Below are 25,573 nucleotides of genomic sequence, written 5' to 3'. Positions count from 1 at the left end.
GCATTTTTGCAGGAGTTAATTGTAGCAAGAAGGATTGGTTAGTTTTGCACTCGGTAACAGAACTGAAAGGTGTTGCTACTGCACCGCTGAGGATGAATACGCGAATTATTGATAAATGTATGAATAATGTAGTTCTCGTAGTTTATACGACGTTTCTTCTGATGTGCGTGACAGTGGTTTGTGAGATCATTCAAAATGAAGAACTGTTGCATGACTACAATGTGGAAGGTAATTTGCTAGATTTTTTAATTAGGAAAGATTTTTGCCTGAAGATAATTGGATGCATGATGCATTGTATGAATTACGAGAGTTATTAAAACATTGTTAAGTAAATGACAAAATTAACTAGATAATGATGTCGTTTAACTTAAAATAGCAACGTGTCCAGTAAGTAATTTATTTTTCTCTTTTGGTTAGTTTTATCCACACTTTGCCGTGTTCTTTTTATTTTACTCTTCTCATGTTCTTTCTATTTAAGGTTGATACGTTCATTAATCACCGAATTTCTTGGTTTAGAAAATGAATGTAAATTTCATTCGTAGAAAATGAACTTTTCTAACACTAGTCACATGTCATTAACGGCAACAGTTAGCAATAGTGGATAAGGAAAAATATGGCAACTATGTAAGAGGGTGATGGTGGTAGGTGAGGAATGAGGAATGCTTGTCACACTGAGCTCCAGCCTTACAGGTTGTTTGGTTTCAGAACTTGAGTGTCCCTTACACAATGAATCGAAACTGCAAGAACCATCCCGAACAGTTTTGCTACATTTGCGGCAAAGTTACAATATCAGATCGGATATCAAAAATAACACCGTTTGTACGTAAAATGTATCTTGCACATTGGATCTACAAGGTGGTTACACCAAGTATCCGTGTTTCCTGTATCTAGGACTATATGTGTACTATAAAAGAACTCATTTAGAACTTCAATGCTCTTGACGCACATATTTCTATAAAGATGCACTTCTCAGCTCACATTTGGACTGCTTCCCTGATGAAAACTGCAGGGATTACAGTGAAGAACAACAGGAACGCTGTCCATGGAAGAGAGAAAACATGCCCACTGTCAGTAGCGTACCGATAGATCCGCGGGCCCTGGTTCCAGTTAGGATGTGGGCCCCCCTCCCAATAAAAACACACACTGTATATCAAAACTTTTTAATAAACATTAGATATAAATCATCATATTTATAAAAACTCAAACTAATTTAAAACAGTAAATTAATATTAATCCTATCGTTTTTCATACTGACATGACTGATCAATTTATTTCAGCTGTTTTTATAAATAATGAAACTCAAAAATTTTCTACATCTAAATCTCCAGTCATAATTAAAAACCTTAATATCGTAAAACTAAAACAACTTTTAAGAAATGAACAAAATAGATTCTCAAATTGCATGTATTATGTATGACACATTTATAAATAAGTTAAATAATTACATACAAACCCCTAGGGAGGTAAAAGGCTTAAATAAAAAAAAAAATAGCAAAAATAAAACCTTGTATAACGGTGGGGTTGATATATTTAATCAAACGACGAGATTCTCTTAAAAAGAAATTAATAGAGCAATTTTTCCCAACATTTAAGGGAATAGGCGCAAATTTCGGCTTCAATGCATTTTAAATGCCTTAATTTTTTTCGAATCCTGAGAAAACTAATAAGTATTTTTAAAAGATTTAAACGCAGAATGAAAGATTACGTTATTTCCGAGGGCCGAAAGTCCCTGAAAACTTCTTTAATGTCTATTTAATGAGTTACAGGGTTGAAAAAAAAGAGAAATTTTAGTGTGATTTTTAATTTCAAATGTCTCATTCAAAACATTTTTTTTTATTTATTCTAAGGGACTTTCGGCCCTCGGTAATAATTTAGTCGTTCATTCTGCTTTAAAAATTTTTAAAAATATTAACTAGTTTTTTCAGGATTTTGAAAAAAAAGGACACACATATTCAAATTTGTGCGTCACAAGGACGCACAAGAACATTTTTTCAATGTTCCTTTTCTTCTAAATATTTTTTTTTCATTAATGTTACAATTTTCCTGCTGTACTACTTCTCTTGTATAACGTACCAATTGAGGAAATATGCTTAGCAGATCGCTCATGTTGAATAACTGTCCTATTGGTATTTTTTCAGTCATTATACCCATCGGAAGTTAGAAGAACAATTTTCGCATAAAACAGTTTACAAACGTAACAATAAACACGGCTACATTTAGGATTGTACACTAACCACACGCGAAGAAAATTTTCCCCATTAGCTTTTGTTTTATAAAAAATCGCACTTTGCAAATGTCTGGTTTTATTGTTATCTAATTGTGTAACACACTCACCAATTTTATCAATATTTTGATTTGGTTCTTTATTTATAAAATATTGTTGACATTTAAGATTTAAATGTTTTGGCCAATCCCCTATATTGCTAGGAAAAGAGTTACATTGTTGTTTTCTATAGCAGATGACGGAAATGTACTTGTACCAGGTGAAGTCGCTTGAAAATCAAAAGTGGAGTCATCATTTTCTTTGATTGCAACTCGCCCTTCATCGCATAATTTATTTTCACTATCTCTTAATTTTTGTTTTTTTTTTCGTGTTTCACTGCCACTTAAATATTTGTAACTCATGATAATAATGAAACGATTACTTAGTAAAGAAAAATAAGTTTTTAAGAAATTTAATAAAACGACTAAATGATAGATTAATTGAACTAATTTAAAAATCACAGATCTGAAAATTAAAACGAGCAAACAATATTTTATCTTTGCAGAAAACGGCATCAAAATCTACCTAACTATTAAATTCATTAACTAACTATTAAAGTTCATTTTGAATCAATATTATGACAAAACGTGACAATGTCTATTATTATTAGTCAGCCTTACCTCTTGTTAATCCTTCGGAGTGGTGTCTAACTAATTTGCCTATTGATATTGATGCCGACATTGCCGACAAGGCAATCTACCAACCCTTATTGCATTTTTATGATCAGAACGTTTTATGGTTTATGAATATAAGAATATAACTAATTTGTTAAGCTATTAACAATTTTTTAGCTTGCTATTAATCAAGAGATTTTTTTCTAATGAAACATCGATTAGAACAATGCTTGAAAGGTAAGTTGTCCAAATGTTTGAGTTTTATAGGTAAAATTGTATTAGTAACACTTTTAAAATCATTTTTAAACAAAATTCATGGAAGTCCCACTTTCCGCCCACACTGTACTTAATTTTTTTCTTTGAATTATAACTGTAAAATAGCTTTAATGTTTTTCTTTAATTTTCAATTTGTAAAATTTAATTTGATCAATTAGTCAAAAAATTATGTTAATTTAACTCTAGCGCTCGCTTCGCCAAACGATGCCATACAGTGCGTTAATGTTCGTGAGAGGGGTGACTTAAACTTTATAAGCTGTATCATAGAAGCTGTAGATTTAATTTTAGAAAGATCTTTATATAAGGTTTTTTGTGTAAACTTTTCTGAAATTTTCAATGGTCAGGTAAGTTTTTTTCTAAAATTTATGTTTTCGTAGGTAATTCAAAAAACAACTAATTTCGCAGTTTTTGTTTAATAAAAAATTAAGCACCCACTTTCGGAGTAGAACTTTTTGATATGTTATTTATTATACATTTCTTAATGAAACTATAAAAAGTACTAAGTATCTTGTCTGATTTTTTCCAGAAGTAAAAACTCCATTGACTTCACTATAATTTTAAAGTTAATTTATATTGTTTGAGTTATATTAAAAAATACGCGATTACCAATTGGTTTTTATTTTTCATGAATTGTTTAAATTTATTTCTCAAAGGGATTAAAGAAAAGCTGTGCATTACCTAGACATTTTAGCTTTTACTTATTATTTGACATACCTTACTTATTCTTTAGTTGAAATCGCACCATATACGTAGTACATAGTACTTAATATAATTTCCTTTACCTCTGCAGACAAATGATGACTATCTAAACAACCTTAGTGTTCAAAGAAAAATGCAAATTTGTGCTAATGACTTTAATAAAACTTTCTTTTGTACATTAACACAGTTGTTAAAAGTTAATGTTAGAGGTTTTATGTTGTCTGACCGTTATGCATTTAGTAAACCTATGTACAGTTGAGTCCGCGAGTCTTTACCCGTGCGTCATTAATACCTGGCGAGATAAAACACATACTTTTTATCTATAATAGCATCATTCTCTTCCACGCATGAAACTCATGACAAGCCAGCTGACGTTTGTTATTAAGTAAAAACACATGTTATTTTTATGAACCATCTAGACTCAGTGCATTGAAAAGAGATAGGTATAAAAAAAAGACGATTAGGTATGTTTTCATATTTTAAGCACAATTTGTTTGACGTTTCTGCTTTGTTTAATTTTGTGGCTGTCAGTCAGTTGAATTTTTTGCGGTTTTTGTCGAATTTTTGCGTTTTGAAGTTTCTTTATATTACACAAACAGTTGTTTTCACAAATAATTTTATATTGGGCTTTGAAATTTTAAGGTAAATAATTATATTTTGGCAATTAATATGTAAAAGATACAAAGCTAACGTCATTCACACAGTAAAGAAATGAATGTGTTTAGATTTCCGTCAAAGTGAATAAAATAACAAAAATAAAATATGTTATTGAATTTTTTTATAAATTGTTTATTTATTTATTAATCAATAATAATAAAAAAAAACTATTAAGCTACTTCAAATGTAGCTGTAATTCTGCACAAAAATTTTGAAGCAAAACTTACATTTGACATTCTATATATTTGATAACGTCAAATTTTATAATAAAACCCGTAATCGGAACAGTAGCCACTTTCTGTCAGTTGTTGTTGCGTGAAATAGATTTCCGACTTATTTCGTATGCTTTAAATGATGACGCACGGGTAAAGACTCGCGGACTCAACGTACAGTTGAGTCCGCGAGTCTTTACCCGTGCGTCATTAATACCTGGCGAGATAAAACACATACTTTTTATCTAGCATCATTCTCTTCCATGCATGAAACTCATGACAAACCAGCTGCCGTTTGTTATTAAGTAACAACACATGTTATTTTTATGAACCATCTAGACTCAGTGCATTGAAAAGAGATAGGTACAAAAAAAGACGATTCGGTATGTTTTCATATTTTAAGCACAATTTGTTTGACGTTTCTGATTTGTTTAATTTTGTGGCTGTCAGTCAGTTGAACTTTTTGCGGTTTTTGTCGAATTTTTGCGTTTTGAAGTTTCTTTATATTACACAAACAGTTGTTTTCAGAACTAATTTTATATTGGGCTTTGAAATTTTAAGGTAAATAATTATATTTAGGCAATTAATATTTAAAACATACAAAACTAACGTCATTCACACAGTAAAGAAATGACTGTGTTATGATTTCCGTCAAAGTAAATAAAATAACAAAAATAAAATATGTTATTGGATTTTTTTATAAATTGCTTATTTATTTATTAATCAATAATAATAAAAGAATTTATTAAGCTACTTCAAATGTAGCTGTAATTCTGCGCAAAAATTTTGAAGCAAAACTTACATTTGACATTCTATATATTTGATAACGTCAAATTTTATAATAAAACCCGTAATCGGAACAGTAGCCACTTTCTGTCAGTTGTTGTTGCGTGAAATAGATTTCCGACTTATTTCGTATGCTTTAAGTGATGACGCACGGGTAAAGACTCGCGGACTCAACTGTAGGTATTGTCCTTTTCATGATCATTTTTCAGTGCGTAACAAATGATAGGAAAAAGGGTAAGTCCGTGATAATACACATTTATGACATTTATTCTGACATGACATTTTAGTTAAATCTGACAGTTGTCACATTTTATTTTCAATTTGGAATAAAAACAAATCAAATGTGTTTCTTGCATTTATAAAATGGTATTTTCTTTGATTTGTATAGTCTTATAAATTATACAGATTATATTTGTAATATTATGATCTAATTAAAAAAAAATATTTTTTTATTATGGTGCCATCTATCGACAACTAGAATAACTAGAAGAAATGTTATAAAAATATCACCGACGAAATGTAATCACCGACGTGTCTTTTTTTCTGTCACATACAATTTAATGCGTTAGAAAGAAATCGAAAAACTGTGACGCACTGAAAGATGATCATGAGAAATACTGTATATCGTTATTTACTTAGTACACCCATATGCATTCATTTAATTTTTAATAACAATAAAAAAATGAGTGTTTCATAACGTGTGTCCTAAAAGTTCTTGCACAAAATATTTATCGGATTTTTTTAATGAAAATATTTATTTAAATACTGATTAGATATCATAAATTACCACTCAGTACTTAAGGGGAAAGGCGCAAATTGTCGCATGTCAAAATTTTCAATGTGTTTGAAATGTATTATTTTTTTTTTAGAATCCTGGGAAAACTAAGTATTTTTGAAAAATTTAAACGCAGAATGAAAGATTACGTTATGACAGAGGGCCGAAAGTTTCTTAGAAAAAATAAAAAGTTTCTTTTGGATGCAGTGGCGTAACAAAATCCGTCGTGGCTCCCCCGCATAATTGGAAATGGGCTCCCCTTAAAAAATTACTACATACGACATGTGTAACAAAAACTTATATAGTCGGTTCGCTAAATTCAGACACAGCTGGCTAGTGATTTTATTAAGTAGATAATTTTGCCAATTTGGTAAAATTGGCAAAAAATAATTAATAAATAGTTAATAATTACTTAAGTAGTTAGTAATTTTGCCAATTTTGGCAAAATTGGCCAAAAAAACAAAAAAATTACCTACCGTATAACGGGGTTAATCCGGACATGCAGGGTAATTCTGGACAACGCGTTTTCTCAGGTAAACGTGGCAACCGCGCCGAAAGCCTGCACTTGCGGGTGGCGTGATTTTCACAACTTTTCGCGAGAAGTTCAGCCAGTTGGTTGATAACTGTTGGAAGGTCCGCGCTGGGCATTTTCACCTTTTGGCGCGCAAACAAAATTTCGTGGAAAAACCGTTAAAAAAATATAGCGGTCAAGCTTTCTGTGCTGCACTCATTTCCAAGTAAGTAATGGTAATGTTTTTCACCTTAACAAAATGTTACATGGCTTGTTATTATTGACCCTTGAGGTTGTGTTTTTTGTTCTAGCCAAAAAAAAGTTATAAGTATATTTGTCAACCGGGGCCATTCTGGACAGGCATTTTTTGACTGTCCAGAATTGCCCCGTAGTCCAGAATAGCCCCTTACTAAAAGTTTTTTTTTAATTTTTCAGTGGAAAAATGGTTCGAGAGTACAAAAAGACTCTTCATCACAGTCGCAACGGCCAAAACTATACGCCGTATAATAGCTACACCGAAACAAACATGCAGGACGCCCTAAGAGAGATTCAGTGTGGGAATTTAACTTACAGAGAGGCAGCAACAAGATATAAAGTTCCTCGATTTACTCTCTATTTAAGAGCTTCTAACAAGAATACGTTTAGTGTAGCAGGAAGGCCATGCGCTTTGACAATGGAGGAAGAAACCCTGATCATTGATCATTTGAACACATTATCCGCCTGGGGTTTTCCTTTTGATCTGTTAGACTTACGCCTGCTGGTTAAGTCATTCCTGGATAAAATGAGGCGCGTCGAACGCAGATTCACAAACAACACTCCTGGCCCCGATTGGGGTTCAAACTTTTTAAAACGGCACAGAGGCAGAATCTCCAACCGCCTGTCAGCAAATATATCTACAAAACGAGCAAAAGTGAATAAGGAAAACTTGGATGTATTTTTTAATAATGCTAAAGATGTGTTTAAGGGCATAGATCCTTCCCTAATTCTCAACTATGATGAGACCAATTTAACTGATAATCCTGGTGCGAAAAAATTTATTTTTAAAAGAGGCTGCAAGTACCCGGAACGGGTAGTAAATTCGACAAAAACTGCAATTAGTTTAATGTTCGCTGGGACCGCAGATGGACAGCTTCTACCAGAATACACGGTTTATAAGGCAGACCATATGTAGGACAGTTGGACACAGGGAGGTCCGGTTGGAGCACGATACAACCGTTCGAAGAGTGGGTGGTTCGATGCCGCCTGCTTCGAGGACTGGTTCTTTACAATTGTTGTTCCATTTTTTAGAAAAAAGGAAGGAAAAAAGGTCTGTATGCTTGTTGCTTTATTTTTTTAAAACTGCGTCTTATTTCTTACAGATTATAGTTGGGGACAATTTGTCATCGCATTTCTCATCAGAGGTGCTGAAGAAGTGTCAAGAAATGGATATTGCTTTTGTATGTCTGCCCAGCAACTCCACCCACCTGATGCAGCCTCTGGATGTGGCATTTTACGCCCCTCTTAAAAAATATTGGAGGCAAATACTTACGCACTGGAAAAAAACAGAGGGGCGAAAAATGGCATCTTTGTCTAAAGATGTATTTCCTAAGCTACTAAAACAACTTAGGAATAAACTAGACGAAAATCAATCGGCCTCGCAAAATCTAATTTCTGGTTTTCGCAAGACTGGCCTCTTTCCTTTTAATCCATCCGAACCAAAGGAAAGATTACCTCCTGAGCAAAACGAGACTGGTTCGCCAGCTCGTATAATTTCGGAAGCTGTCGTAGATATGCTCAAAGAAATGCGCTACGATTCCGCTTCACAGGACCAGCAAAAACAGAGGAGAAAAAAAATCGCCGTAGAACCTGGCAAAAGCGTATCAGCTGAAGACATTACGCCGGTATCTTCAAAAGTTCAAAAACGAAAAAAATTCGCTAAACCAAAAAACCCAGCCAAAAAAGCAAAAGTTATGATGCCACCATCCACTGATGAAGAATCGGACAGTTCATTCAAACCCGATGAAGGTGGCGAAAGTCCGGAGAGTTTTGGCAGTGATCTACCAACTTTTTCACAATATCAAAATAGACCAGAGCAGCATGTATCAGACAGCAGCGACGACGAAATTCCATTAATAAATTTTAAAGAAAACATAGAGCCGAAAATTTTTCCGTAAATGACTGGGTGGTTGTTGAATACACAAGAAAGAGTATTCCGTGTCACTTTATTGGAAAAATTGTTGGCTTTTGGGACACCTATGATACCCCTTATGAGGTGGAGTTCCTAAAAAAATCCACTAAATCTGACTATTTTATTAAATCCTCAGAAGAAGATAAAGATAATGTTGGAGATGATGTGATTAAAAAAAAACTGAGAAAACCGAAAACAACTGGAACAGGAAAAAGACTGTTTTATAATTTTCCTGACGACGATTTATCAGCCTTTAATTGGCAATAATTTCTTTTTTAGTTTTTTAGCAAGTTTTGTATTAGGTATTAAAGTATTATTTTTTACACGTTAGGTAACCCAAGTTCCTATTAGTTTTAAACATTCATATACGTCAAAATAATTGTCAAAGTTAATTTAAATTTGGAAATCTCTCCGAAAAATATTAATTTTTGGCGGATTATTTGATTTATACCGTTCTAATTTAGTTTGTTTAGTTTTGTTAAACTTTTCCTTATTTAGTTTACATTTTGAAAGTGTTCATAAGTTAAACGTTACTTGAAAACTCCTCTATGGAGTCATCTAGTGGAGGCGAACCGCCTGATATTGAGAATTCGATGGATAGTAGCTGTGATTTACAAGATTTAAATGGATTTCTACCCAACCAGCCTCAAAATAAGATAAGTAGTGGTATTAATCTTAACAATATTAATGAAAAACAAAATACTTTAGTAAACTCAGATCAACCAGAAAAAACCAGGCCTGTTTATTTATACGAAAAAATTGATTTAGGACCTTTTTACATTTTCATTGAAAACTCCAGTTTAAATTTTACAGGAAAATTAAACGCTGTTAAAATAGGCGAGATCCTATTTACGTTACATCCAGAAATTGACAATTATATAAAAAAAATTGACTCAATCGGACGCAACCGAGTTAGGGTCTCATTTAAAAATTATAGTAGCGCAAATGCTTTAGTTACTTCCAAATTCCTTATTCAAAAAAATCTGACCGCATACATTCCAAAATTTCAATTGTTTAAACTAGGTGTAGTAAGGGATATAGATTCAGATATATCGGAAGAATATCTTAAAAATAGAATAAAGGAATTTGATCACCATTGCAAATTCTCGGTTGAGTATGTGAAACGAATAACAAGAAAAATAGTAGCAGATGACAAAGTAATATTTAATCCAACAAAATCAGTTATTGTGTCTTTTAAATGCCAGAATATACCAAAGTATGTAGTAATTAATCATGTCTTACACACTGTTGAAAAATACCAGCAAAAGGTAATTATATGTTACCACTGCTATAGGTATGGGCACATGAGTAAGCAGTGTAAAAGTAATCCTCGCTGTTTTAAGTGTCATGAATCTCACCTTTCCGATTCTTGTCCTTTATCATCGTTTAACAAAAAATGTCTATCCTGTGAAGGTGAACACTTCACTAATGAATGGGAGATATGCCCAGAATTTGATCGCCAAAAGAAAATAAAACATTATATGTCTGAAAACAGCTTATCTTTTAAGGAAACAATTAAACTCTTTCCTAAGATAACTTATGCATCTATAGCAGCCAATAATTCCTCAATAAATTCTCATCAAACTCCAAATATGAATGCACCATCCTCTTCATATTCCTTTACTCAATTGTCCACGTCTCAAACATCTTCCAATCAGTTCGCTCTACCTTCAGTTTCAAATAGATATACAATAATAAAACCACCAAAATACAAACGACCTATCTCTTCCTCACCAGACCAAGTAACAATGGAACATCAAAAAATAATAAAGTTAAACCCCATGTCCAACAGACCTGGTGGTATTATCACCTCTTCTTCGTATCAATCTACATTTAATCCAGAACAAGGATCTAAAATACATGAACCATCAAAAGAATTAACAGAATTAATATCAAATATAGTTACAAGTATTATCTCTAATATAAATCACAAAAATTTTGAAATTCCAGAAAAATCAGTTCTAGTAAATTCAATTCAATCAGTTTTAAGTTCTCTCTTATATAATAATGAATAGATTGGTAATTTGTCAATGGAATTGTAGATCGGCTAACTCTAATAGAGAAAACCTTATCCACCTATTAGAAGACCAGAAAGTTGATATCGCATTATTATCAGAAACTAGATTTAAACCAGAAAAGTATTATAACTTTCACGGGTACAATATTGTCAGAGACGACCGCTTTTCAGTAACTGTTGGCGGTGGCTCAGCAATTTTAATAAATTCAAACCTATATTACGAGGAAGTCACCATGAAAGTAGATTTAATAAACGTCAATAAAGTAGCAATAAAAATAAAGTTTAAGTCATATACTGTCACATTTATATCTATGTATGTTCCCCCAGGAACCAAGTTATTGTTACAACAATGGAACAATTTCATAACATCTATAGAAAGACCATTTATAATAGGAGGTGACCTTAATGCTCACCACATTGCCTGGGGCCTAGACAACCAAACAGATATGAAAGGTAAAATCTTGATGGACTGTATAGACGATAATAATTTAATATTCAAAAATGATGGCTCTCCTACTTTCTTTAGGAACTTCTCGAAATCGGCAATAGACCTGACCATTTGTACTCCTGACTTAAACCACCTGATCACTTGGAAAACACTTCAAGACCTATTTGGTTCAGACCATACACCTATAAGAGTAGAGTTAGAGGATCAACCAACTCATACATATAATCCATATTCACAAAAGTGGAATTTAAAGAATGCCGACTGGAAATTATATGAACAGTATTCGGAAGATGTATTCTCTCAATTTAAAGATATAAATTCTTATGAACAAATTTTGCACAATATAAATACAACTGCATCCTACTGCATCCCCAAATTTAAAATAAAAAAACCGACTTCCAGAGGAAAATACTGGTGGGATTTAGAATGTGAAGAAGCAGTCAGAAGAAGACAGGAAAGTTTTTGTATATTCAAAGAAAATCCAAACCATGAAAACCTACTTAAGTATAAAAAAGATGATGCACATGTCAAGAAGATCACTAAACAAACTAAAAGAAATAGCTGGAGAGATTATGTCGGATCCCTAAATAGGTCAGTCCCTATTAAAGATGTATGGTCAAAAGTTAACCGAATAAAAAATAGAAAAACAAAGAACAAAGTCCCTGTTATTCTGTCGGAAGCTTCGTGGATAGAAGAGTTCCATCAAAATATCACACCGCCGTCTGCAGAATTAGTAATTCCTGATTTACAACTAAATGCTCTGTACGACTATCCAGAACCAATCCGTTTCCTAGTCAAACCATTTTCTGCCACTGAACTAAACTTTGCGTTGAAGAAAAACTCAAATTCAGCACCAGGTGCCGATAATATCCATTACTCGATGCTATCAAATCTTTCAAGAATTGGTAAGGCTGCACTACTAAATATATATAATGAAATTTGGATGCGCCGCATAAAGATTCCTGACGATTGGCACGTTTACACTATTATCCCGGTTTTAAAACCAGGAAAATCATCAAAGAATTGGGATTCTTACCGTCCAATCGGTCTGGCTTCCTGTATACTAAAAACATATGAGAGACTTATTAAAAACCGTCTGGAATTTTGGCTAGAAAAGAACGACCTATTACCAAGAAGTCAGTTTGGTTTTAGAAAAGGTAAATCCACACAAGATAGCCTCTGCCACTTTTTAATAGACATTTATAGTTCCTTTACTTATAAGAAAGCAGTTAGTGCTTTGTTCTTAGATATAAAAGGGGCTTACGACAACGTTGATCTTCACATACTATACGCGAAAATGTTGGAAATAGGAATACCCGAGATAGTAACATGGAACATCATTAACTTATACATTAATCGAGCAGTTCACGTTAGATTAAATGGAGATCAATCTAACTCCCGATACACATCTTTGGGACTACCTCAGGGTAGCATCCTAAGTCCTATATTATATATACTGTATACTGCTGACTTAGAAACTAAACTTCCTCAACACATAAAAATCCTACAGTACGCTGATGATGTTGCGATATATGCAGAAAATAAGTCAATAGATAGATGTAATAACTACCTTAAATCGACATTGAATATTATAAAAAAATGGGCTACCGATAATAACTTAACAATATCAGAGGGTAAATCAACCATTGTTACCTTTACTAAAAAACGATATGTTCCTCAAAGCCATCTACAATTTGATAATACTAGTATTCCTTATAAAACTTCAATAAAATTTCTTGGCGTATTTTTAGACTCCAAATTAAATTGGAAAGAACACACAAATTACATATTACGAAGAATGGAAAATGCAATGAATATCATGAAGACTGTAAGTGTCAGTAACTGGGGAGCTGATCCAAACATATCAATATTACTATACAGAAATTTGATAAGATCAATCTTAGACTATGGATCTATTTTTTATGGCTCAGCATCAAACTCTGTACTCCAAAAAATCGAGAGGATCAAAAATAAGGCACTTAGGCTATGCACTGGTTATCTTCGTAGCACACCTATATTGGTCATGGAATGTGAGCTTAATGAACCTCCACTTTCATTACGCAGGGAATACCTAAGTGAGAAATTTATAGTTAAAACAGCGGTTAACGATAAACTGCTATTAAATAAAATTGTTCATTTAACCACCTCATACCTAACTCATTATTACTGGGAAAAAAAGAAACTGCTTTTAGTTGTGGAAAGCTTCCTCAACGTTTCTAATTCCATTGGCGACATACACCAAATTGAACAAAGCTCGTCTCGAAAGCTAAATTATGAAGATTATTTATCTCCAGTTAACTGTCATTTAAGTAATATTCGTGCGACAGACTTCCTTACTAAAATAGACCACCTTCAGTGTGTACAAAAAAACTGGGGGAGTTATCAGAAATTATATACGGATGGTTCAAAAATGGAAGGAAAAGTTGGATATGCTATATATTACCCACAAAAAAGTATAAAAATAAACAACAGATTACCTGATAAAATGACAATTTTCACAGCTGAACTCATTGCAATCAAAGAAGCGTACAAAATATGTATTAATCAAAAAGAACTAAATTATGTTATATTTACAGACTGCCAAAGCATTGTAAAGACATTGAAATATAATGTACATAATTTTGCAGAAAATTATATCATCAGTGACATCATAGCAATGAACAGTGAAGCTTTGAAATCGGGCAAAAATATAATATTGTGTTGGATAAAAGCACACATTGGTATAAAAAACAACGAAATAGTAGATGATCTGGCTAAAAAAGCAACAACGAAGGAATCCACTCTGCATACTTATCAACTTCCTATGGGAGACATAATTTCTATTATGAGATCTATCAATCGGACGAAATGGCAGGAACAATACAATAATTCAGACAAAGGAAATTATTACAAAAAAATCCAGCCTACACTTCCCATCAAGACATGGTTTAATCAAGTTTCCAACAAAGGCTTTATCAAAACTATTTGTCGAATAAGAAGTAATCACTGTCTGACTCCAGTCTACAAAAGAGAAATAGGACTTGTAGATAATGATGAATGTTTATGTGGAGAGCTAGCTGATCTACAACATATGCTATTAGAATGTCCTTTACATTTTATTGAAATATCAAACTTTTTTGCCAATCTAGTTCAAGTTAATGTACAATTTCCTTTTAATCTTATATACCTTTTACAATCAAACAATCTAGATGTTTATAAAATTTTGTACAACCATGTTAATTGTTTAAAATTAAAGCTCTGAGAAAAAAAGAAAAAAAAAATAAAAAAAAAAAAAATAATTAAATAAAATAAAAAGTTACTAGGATCTAAACCTCCGCGAGGTTGAATCGGGTTTAGGTCTTAGCGCGATAAAAAAATATACAAAAAAAAAAAAAAAAAAAAAAAACTAAAAAAAAAAATAAAAAATGTAATAAAAAAAATGTTAAAAAATATAATAAAAAAAAATAATAAAAAAAACAGAGTAAAAAAAACAGTAGTACTAATAGTTTTAAATTTAGATACTAAGCATATATTTTGTAAAAGAGAGAATTCAAAACACATTGACTGGCCAGTTGGTTGCTTAAACCAGTGCCAATAAAACATAAACACACACACACACAGTTTTAAACATTGTTTAAATAATGTTTTTGACTTAGTAGTTACCAATGTTTGTATTATTATTATTAGGATACTTATGTATTTTTTCTGAAATAAACACTGTTTTTTATTTGAAAAAATATGTTTCGTTTATAAAAATATATATATAAAAAAAAATTATTTGTCCAGAGAAGCCCTGTAAGAGAATTAACTTTAATAGTAGCGTTATTTCCATAGTGTCTAGAATATCCCCGCTTTATGGGGTTATTCTGGACAGCCCTTTAAAATTAAAAAACCCCTCCCCCAAGAGAGGAGGGTAAACTTTCTTTTATAAAATTTAAAGCTTGTATAGAGACCTATCAAAATTATATTATTGGTAAAAGCTAGTTTCAACAGTTGTCAAAATATAGCTAAAAAACTGAAAAAATCGTCCGGAATAACCCCGGTATACGGTACTAAAATATCTAACCAATTATTGTGTCTGAGTTTAGCGAACCGACTATATGTGTAATAGCCAACTAAATGAATGAGAAATACGGCGATACCGTGTAATTTTCAGTGTCACCACCGAAGTGGTCAAGTCAGTACTTTTTAAGTTATTTACGAGTGAAAATGTTTATTGTTTAACAAAAAAAAACACGTTTTCAGATGGTTGCAAATAACTCAAAAAGTAAGTATTTGATCGAAAAAAATATTCTTTAGAGGATGGGTACGTATTTTCGGCTGCAATGCTATTCAAATGGGGATTCATTTTTTTCGAATCCTGAGAAAACTAATAAATATTTACGTATTTTTTATGGGAAATAAGCCACAATTTTACTAAAAAATGAATTTATTAACGTTTCGAAGCCCAAATCGGGTTTCGTTGTCAAAATACAAAATACTATTAAAATAAAACAAACATGTTGTTGCTAAGTAAAAAAATTCTTCTAATAATTTATTTAATCTGACTCATTTATATTGGCAATTCAGACGTATATTATACATTTTAAAGTAGAAGACTTTAAAATGATATCGCCAATATTTATGAGTTGCGTTCCTGGGACGACTTTACTAAAAGATAGTTCATTCGATTACATGAAATCAATCCCGTTGCCAATTATTAATGCCAGCATCTTATATGTGAAATAGTTGCGCTTGAGAGTATTTTAAGCGCTTATACCTCTTTCAATATTTTCAGACCATTCCTCCTCAATTCCAACGATACTGTAATCTTAGAAGATCTGTATTAGCGAGCCAATCTCCTAGTTGACATTCCAACCTGGTTCTTGCTCTTCTCACCAATCTCTCTGACCTCTGTGCAGTAAATGGTGGTCTTCTACTTTTTGGTAGATTCAGACATGGTATTCCCTGCTCGCACTCCGTTGTTGTTATATAAATCAGGGGTCACCAATTAGCAAACCGCGGTCCGCATCCGGACCGTGAGCTACTTTTGTGCGGACCGTCATTAAATTCAGAATATAGCGTTTGGCAATTTTGAAAATATTTGGCCATGAAATTGTATATTATATTTGACTCAACTTATGTGTGCGAAGCCGCTTTATCAAGAATGCACTTTATTAAAAATCGGTACAGATCTCAGCTAACAGATGAATATCTCAACTCGCCAATGAGAATCAGTTGCACCAAACTCAGTCTAAACTTCAGACAGGTTGTACATTATAAAAAATGTCATTTTTCTCACTGATAAATTTGTAAAGAATGACAATATTCAGATTCGTTTTTTTTTATGGATTCCTGTTCAAAAATCCCCTTAAACAAATCAGAAGGGGCCCGGGATGCCGGACAAAACAATATTTTTATACAAATTCAAAATTACCTTTTAGCCCCGAAAATTGTATTTTAAAAAATTGTTTCTTGTCATTTTTTTCAAGAATTGATGGTTTTCGAGTTATAAGCGATTTAAAATCTGAAAAATGTGAAAAAACTTACGCATTTTCGAGGTTTGAAAACTCATATGTAAATTATTAGTTTTCAGGTTGCTAAGTGCCTAAATTGAAATTTATAAATTAAATTTTTAAGATTCTAACGAGTAATCGGGACTTACTTCAATATAGACCGTTGTTTTTTAATTGATAATTATGCGAATCAGCGAATCCACTCGACTTTAAAGTCGCCGCACATCGAAATTGATGGTGCGTTTCTGTCGCACTTATTATACATATTGTACGTACTTATGCAAAAAATGACCAACAAATACTTCACATTTATTAAAATTTTATAATTTATTCTTAACATATTTTTTCTTAATGATTTATTTATTTATTCAATTAATTATTGCCAATGTGCTAATTAAATACGCCAATAAAAACATACGGTCGAAATTGAAATAACCCCCGATAACTCATCAGAATCTTGAAATTGAATGTTTAAACTGAAATTTAGGCACTTGGCAAAAATAATAATGTACACATGAATTTTCAAGCTTCGAAAATACTTATTGTCGCATTTTTCAGTTTATAAATCGCTTAAAACTTGAAATCTATCAAGTTTTGAGAAAAATGACAGAAACTCTTTTTCGTTTAAGATGACCCAAAAATGCTAACATATTTTCGGGAGCAAAAAAGGTGATGTTTTGGATTTATTAAAAAACCGGTAATAGTATATTACTTTATGAGGCGGAGAAGCATGACTTTTCTTGACGCGCCCGATATTACGCGCCGAACGAAGTGAGGCGCGTAATAGAGGGCAAGTCAAGAAAAGTCGCTTCTTTGCCGAATAAAGTATACTATTTTTTCTTCAAACGTAACAAAATCTAGAATGCCTCAAACGACATGGGGGCTGGAAATCAAGCACGGTTGCCGAAGGATATATAGAGGATTCAATAAGAAATAAGAACGATAATGCTCAAAAAAATTTTAAACCCTCATGATTCGCCAACATCGGGAATGATTGCTAAAAGTTGTGCTCGACTATCAGTATCATCAACAATTACCAATGCGTATCAAGAGTCGGGAACATTTTTGCACGGTTTTAATTTTGAAAATGCCTCATTAACTAATTGTACTTTTAATATTACTATAAATAAAAATGATGTTTAATTGTTGTTAATGACATTTGTATTGTTGCTTTGTGACATGTTTCATATTGTTGCCATGACAACATTTTTCCCTCCGCCGTAAAGAAATGGGAAAAAAAACTGTTGCCGGCGGAGACATCAAACTTTGACAGGATCAAGTTAGATAAGTAATGTCATCATTATTTGACGTTTGAAGAAAAAAACAATTTCCGCCTAAAAATTTCGCACTGCACCCTTCTGATTTGTTTACCGAATTGTAACATCCAGACAGGTAGTGTTAACTCAGGACCCCCGAAGTGTCATAGGTTGTCGAAACGGACCCTCAGGAAATATAATTGGTGACCCCTGAATAAATGATTCTGCGTGAAATAGTCCTTGGGCCCACATATAAAATTATTATTTATGACCACACCGTCGAGACTTTTGTACTTGTTATTTGGGTGGAGTCGGACAAATTTGGAACTTGGCGCATTATGGTAGTGGGGCGTTTGTCTGTCAAGCTGTCACAAAGTTGTCAATTTTATGCAAGAAAAAAATTCATAACCACATTGGTCATTTTATTTTAACCCTTGGTTTTTATCATATAAACAGCGAAAACAATTTTGTCGGACAAAAATATTGGGTCATATGACGCGTCGGACATGATAAATACGTAAAATTAATGAAAATAATAAATTTATTACCACATGGCTAATTTTCACAGAATCTACCATAAAACCTTTTTACAATAATGTGGTAACATTGCCGGACAATTTTCATGGGGCTTATGCGTAGTTGGATGCGCCGAAAATGTCAATTTGTTGGGATTTTTTTATTTACAGCCATTTTTCCGACAAAAATAGGAGGTTATAAGTAATTATATTCTTAATAAAAAAATCTAAGTGTCCGACAAAAATATTGGGGTAGATCGAAAGTCGGACAAAAAATTTAATTTTTATTAGTAAACTACACTTTTAAACTATGCTGGGTTCGTGCATTCCTTATCTTCACAACCATTTTTCCGACAAAACTAAGTAGTAGGTTACAAGTAATTATATTCTTAAACAAAAAATGTAATTGTCTGACAAAAATGTTGGGGCAAACGAACAGAAACCTTAATTCTTTTAGGTTATCGACGTCCTTAAGAGGAGGCATTGTCAAAAAAACATTAAAACAGTTTTTCTCGGTTACTTTTGAATCGATTTAGCTGAAAATTGGTACACACACTAAGTACAACATTTAAAAGGGCGTGACGTAGAGTGGTACCCAAAATTTTCCAAAATATTTTCTAAGTGGGAAAATTTTGGAAAAATTTTGATCTGAAAATTTGTGTACATACTCCTTGAACAATAGCAAACACCGTTCTGTAGTTTTTTCTCGAATTTTCAAAAAAAAAAATCCGACAAGAGGGAAATTTTCGGAAATTTTTTTGAAAATTTTGGACCCATTATTTTTGTCCGACAAGTAATCCAATATGCATTACACATGTAAAAAAACAGTATAAAATAAAAATTATATCTGTGGTAATAAATATAAAAACTCCAGGAAATTGACATCTTCGGCGCATCCGACTGCGCATATGCCCCGTGAAAATTGTCTGACAAGGTTACCACCTTATTTTAAAAAGGTTTTATGGTAGATACCGTTAAAATTAGCCATGTGGTAATAAATTTATTATTTTCATAAATTTGACATATTTAGCGTGTCCGACGCGTCATATAGCTCATTACTTTTGTCCGACAAAATTGTTTTTGCTTTTAATATGATAAAAACCATTGATTAAAATAAAATGACCAATGTGGTTATAAATTTTTTTCTTGCATAAAATTGACAACTTCGTGACAGATTGACAGACAAACGCCCCACTACCATAATGCACCAAGCTTCAAATTTGTCCGACTCCACCCAAATAACAAGTACAAAAAGTTTCGACGGTGTGGTCATAAATAATAATTTTATATGTGGGCCCAAGGGCTAAAATGTTTTCATTCTGGAATATTCGACAGATTTCAGCTTTGGTTACCCGCCCAACCAACTTGTAGCTGCTTTCTTCTTCTTCTTCTTCTTCTTTTAGCATGATCGATCATACTAGTAGGGTACTGCCTGTTTATTGCCATCAAGTCTTCCCCGGACATAGAAGTCCAGAATTCTCGCCTTCGTTTTGGTGGTCTACCCTGTGGTCTTTTACCTACTGGGTTATTCGTTTTTGCCCTTTTAACGAGTCTGCTCTCCTCCATTCTGTTTATATGTTACTAAAAGCTACTTTTTCGTATTTCTTATTTATACGATATTTTAAAGCGAAAATTTCAAAATAAATAAATTTCAACTGACAGTAGATGAAGTAAAAACTTTTTTCCAAAGGCAACTTGGAATTGTTTTGTTTTTTTTTAATTAAAGCCAATAAAATTTGTGCCACAACTTTTAGGACATACGTTATATCGTTTTCTTTTAGTCAACCCACACTGATACACTACGGCTGATTTCATGTAGACAAGGCGAAAACGGCGGGTTCGAAGGGAATAATATTCCCATGATCTTTTTTTGCATAATCACATTCGTGAGACATCCCAGAATAAGGTTCAAGAAGTCGCCCACGTGAAAAGTGGGCCAATTTTTTTACCAATTTTTTTTAATCAAATTGCAAGAATCAATATTTTTGGCCCGAACAATTTTTTCTTTAATTTTTTGGACCATTCTGGACAAAAAAAGTCTCTTATAATTTTTCTCTAAAGTTGATCGTTTTCGACTTATAAGCAATTTAAAATTGAAAAAAACGAAAAATGGCGATTTTCAAGGCTTAATAACTCGGTTAAAAGTTATTATTACGAAAGTCAATATATGACTAAATTAAAGTTTAAAGCCCCCCCTACAAGATCCTGAAGAAATTTTTGTCATTATTTTATTAATAAGCTGTTATTTTTAAGTAATAATAATAAGCGCCATGCACGTGTGCGGGGCTGTAAATGCTGAGTGCGAGAGAGAAGCCATTCCAGCAGTCCAATTGTGCATCTTATTCGCACTCACATTTACAGCAGCGTCAATACGATGTAACCACTCATTGTTATTAATTAAAAATAACAGTTTAGTAGTAAATTAATGACACTGATTTCTTCAGGATCATGTAACGGAGACTTTAAACTTTGATTTAGTCACTTTCTGACTTTCAAAATAATAATTTTTGACCGAGTTATTAAGTCTTAAAAATTGCCATTTTCGCGTTTTTCAAATTTTAACTTCCTTATAACTCGAAAAAGATCAACTTTAGAGAAAAATTATAAGAGACCTTTTTTGTCCAGAATGGTCCAGAAAACCTAAAAAAGTCCGGCCCAAAAATATTGATTTTTGCAATTTGATTAAAAAAAATTGGCCCACTTTTCTCGTGGGCGACTTCTTGAATCTTATTCTGGGATGTGTCACGAATGTGATTATGCAAAAATATCTCATGGGAATATTTTGCCCAACGAACCCGCCGTTTCCGCCTTGTCTAATGGCGAAGATTAAATATAAAGTCTAAGATAGGATATAAGGTCTTCGGCATCGATCTGTTTAACGGATAAAAATTGTTAGATATGTAATTTAGTATGTTAACAATTATAAAAAAAAACAAGAAATGCCCGATGTAATTTTGTTATGATTATAATTGATTAATAATTCAAAAACTACTTAAAAAAGTTTTTTCGGCCAGGGCAGTTATTATTTTTAATTTTTTGGATCATTCTAAACAAAAAACATCTTATGTAATTTTTCTTTTAAGTTGATCGTTTTCAAGTTATAAACAATTTAAAACTGAAAAAAGAACTGAAAAATAATTTTACGGGGACTTTCCCATTGATTTTGTTAAAAATAATTCTTTATGATACAGTTCGTGAAGTATGCTTTTTGCAAACGCACGCGATGTTTAGAGCACGAGCAATAGGAGAGCGAGTGCTATACATCGCGTAAGTTCGCAAAAAGTACTTCACGCACAGTTTCATACAATATTTTATCTACGATAAACAAATAAAAAACTGTAACTCTTCGTCACTGGAATTCATTTCTATTCTACAATTTTTAGAACTTTGACATTTAAAAATTCTAACTTCTTTCAAACCACAAAACTGTCAAAACTTTTGTTGTAATTTATTGCTCTCATGTCATCACCATGACAACTCGAAAATTGAGGATATTTGATTATATGAAAGTATGCCAAAAACAGTGCGAAAAAGTAAATCTCATTTAAAATACATTGTTACTTCACACACACTTTAAATCCTTCACGCACTACTGTCTATAATGACAGTTTTCACAAACTAAAAACTTATACATAATATGAGATAGAGTAGATAAATATCATTTTTAAAACTACGAATTCAAGTTCAAACCTTATTCTATGTCATACTTATCAGTTTTTGATAAGTATTTTGTTATTGTTGGCTTTTACCTTTCTCTTTGTGAAGACAGAGAAATCAACTCAACCACCCACATGCTTGTGGTATAGTCATATGGTGCCTTGAGGTATACCCTTTAAATTTCACCCATCGCTAGGGTTTAATAAATAATATGCCAATGTAAGACATTTGGTCGGCATTTTAAGGGTTTTAACCCATGTATTTTTGGTGGCTTAGCATGTAGATGTAGAGCTTGCTTAGAACACTGATGATGCTCTCTTTAGAGCGAAAACGTTCTGTATTTTAATGTAGCCCTTTATTGGGCTTTTCAAACTAGTATACCTTTTACACAGAAGATCTTTTTCTTCAATTTTTGTAATTAATGGATTAATTTTACAGGACAATTTTTCCTTATGGATTTTAAGTATTTTGGACTAATTTAATTTTAAAACATTGTTTTTTAGTTGTCAATTCAGCCCTATCGCCCGCCTTCCTATAAGAAATCTTCCTAATTAACAATTAAAACATGTATTTTAGAATAAAACATGTCCAAAATTCTTATCGGGCCCTGATAGCAGAATGTTTGAACTTGAATTAAGGTACTTCGTAATTTTAAAAATGATATTGTTTACTTATGTTTCTGAGCCTTCCAAATCGTCATCTTTTGTTCTTTTACCAGTTTTAAATTGTTTATTTATAACTCAAAAACGATCAACTTAAGAGAAAAATTACATAAGCCTTTTTTTGTTTAGGATGATCCCCAAAATCCAAAATAACATCTGCTCTGACAGACAAAACTTTTTTAAATTCATAAAAAATCATGTTTTAATTATTAATTAATTCTTGTTATTTTATAATTGTTAACATACTAAATTACATGTCCACTAATATCGGTGCCGATCGACCCTATAGCGGATCCTCTATTAATATTATTGATCTAAATCCTTGAATCCTTATGAATCCCAAATCCTGGAATTTTGGATATTTGGTTTATTGACGTATCCGACTATCAATAATTATTTTCCCGCATATTTGAATGGTATGGCCATAACTTGATGGCCATTTACGTTATACATACGATGTTAAACATTTATTCCTTTTAGGGCCGGTCTTTTCACCTTCGGATAAGTGATTATCGGGAAGTTTATGACAGATTATATACTAATCTGTCAGATAAACTTCCCAATAACTAGTTATCCGAAACTGAAAAGACGGGACTTACACAGGTATAGGGGAGAATGAGGGAATGGGAGCCATCGGGTAATGAGAGCCACCCAGTTTTATTTAAATTACGAGCTTTTAAATACTTGCTGACACTGGCGACACGTTACCGACAATGCAGAGAAGCAGCGACATCGTTGCAGATGTTTATTCAGTGTTGTTTGATTCTTGTGTGAGTGTGAGCATAGTAGACTTTTTGCAGTAATCGTAATAATACACGTGGTTTACAAAATTCACGGTAAGTTGGTCCCAATATGTTTTTCTTAAAAACATTTTATGCAAACTAAACTTTACTACCTAAAGAATAACTGCATATGATTTGTTTTTTTAATCACCTGGTTTTGGTAATTTTTTCATAGGTTAAAATTTTCTAAACAAAACGGGTAATGGGAACCATTAGGCGTTTAGTGGCTCCCATTACCCCATTAGTGACTCCGATTGCCCGATAACCTTCAAAATATATTTTTTTTTGCAGATTCCGAGAAGTCGAAAGGCAGACTGTAAAGGGTTCGTGGAGTTTAGAAAATTTACCAAGATATTCTTAACAAATCTTCACCGTTACCAGAAACACATACTGCAAAGAAAAGGGCGAGAGCGAAACAACATTCTGCAATTCTTACAGTAACACCAATGAAAAGAGTATTGGAAGAAAAAAAACAAAAGAAGCAGGATAAAAAAGAAAAACAATTAAAGACTGAAAAAAACAAAAGTAAAAACACAAACGATAAAAACAAAAGTAAAAACACAAACAAGAAAGCCAAAAAACCCACAAATAAAACTGATAAACGATCAAGGGTAAAACGTCAAGTTTTTGAAGACTCATCGGATGAAGAAAATGTCAGTGATAAAGACCTTTGTGATGATAACTCGGATAATGAAGATGAAACAGATTTATGTTTTATCTATTATGATTCTGGGAAAAGTGGCAGAACTGTGGTATCGCTGTACAGCTTGTGGTCGGGGAATGACACAGCTAAAGATTATCGCTGTGACTTTTGTTTAAACAAAATGTGTTGAAAACAATTTATTACTATTTTTGTTATGAAAATTAAAAATTACAGATAAACCTTAAAATAAATTGTGGTTCCTATTACGAACACTATTTTTAGTAATTTCATAATAACTTTAACATAACTAAATAAATTGACGCAATAATAATAGCGAAGGATAATTAACATTTTAAACTAGCTCTTAACCTGGACCGATTTTTTATATAACCTAAAATTTGTTTTTTATAACAAGTGGTTCCCATTCCCCCATTCTCCCCTACTGTTCTTCCTTTCCACCAATATTTATTTTAAAAATTGGTGGTACATACTAGATTGGACATTGGTTAGATTTTGTGCATATTTTATGTTAGTAATCGCGTTTGTTTTTTGTTCTAAATACTGTTTCTGCTTTTTTTATTTTTATTTATTGTACTTATTCAAGGTATTTTTGGGTATTTAGACATTACTTTTTAAATTTGCTACTTACTTTTTTAACTGCAAGTTTTTTTATAGGTAGAAAGAAATCAGAGAAAAGCGACCTTCTCACAAAAATCCTGCCTACACTAGCGATGCCTTTCATCGTGCAAACGCTGTTTCTCCCAGTAATGCTGTTTTTCCTGAAACTAACCATGATAAATAGCATGTTCCTGGGAAAACTTGGCATCTTCCTCTGGTTCATGAACTACTTGTTTAACAGACAGAATCCAGAAGGTGCTCTCCATAGTCATGCCATCAACATCAATCACGGGAGACATCCTGACAATGAAGGAATGTACTCAAATGATCCGATTATGAAAACGTCAAACCAGAATAGTTATCAGAATGTTAAACGAAAAAAGAGAAAGAAATAAGGAGGATGCATTAATTAATGGGATATTAAATTTATTCTAGTCATAGTCATAACATATTTGTTATTAATGTATTTTTTAAAACTTTCACAGTATTATTTTGCTGTTGATATCGATAGTTCTTTAATAAATTTGTTTTTTGTTGTTTA

At 32.4% G+C, this 25,573-nt stretch overlaps 1 protein-coding gene across 3 annotated transcripts; it reads left to right on the top strand.

The window, feature by feature from the left end:
- The first annotated feature begins 56 nt into the window (after nt 1-56).
- Nucleotides 57-25,573, top strand: LOC114335079 (uncharacterized). Of its 3 annotated transcripts, none has more exons than XM_050646404.1 (2): nt 57-228; nt 25,090-25,573. In XM_050646404.1, the coding sequence occupies exons 1-2, from the start codon at nt 93-95 to the stop codon at nt 25,425-25,427; spliced, it is 474 nt and encodes a 157-aa protein (XP_050502361.1). In that variant the 5' UTR covers nt 57-92; the 3' UTR covers nt 25,428-25,573. The 3 variants fall into 3 exon arrangements, with proteins under 3 accessions (XP_050502361.1, XP_050502374.1, XP_050502367.1); XM_050646417.1 differs by lacking the exon at nt 25,090-25,573 and adding an exon at nt 24,063-24,839; XM_050646410.1 differs by lacking the exon at nt 25,090-25,573 and adding an exon at nt 24,063-24,861 and having other exon boundaries at nt 79-228.

Source organism: Diabrotica virgifera, chromosome 1 (genome assembly GCF_917563875.1).
Source record: "Diabrotica virgifera virgifera chromosome 1, PGI_DIABVI_V3a".
NCBI lineage: Eukaryota > Metazoa > Arthropoda > Insecta > Coleoptera > Chrysomelidae > Diabrotica > Diabrotica virgifera.
Note: the sequence above shows the minus strand (reverse complement) of the source record. Positions and strands in the feature narration are given on the sequence as shown.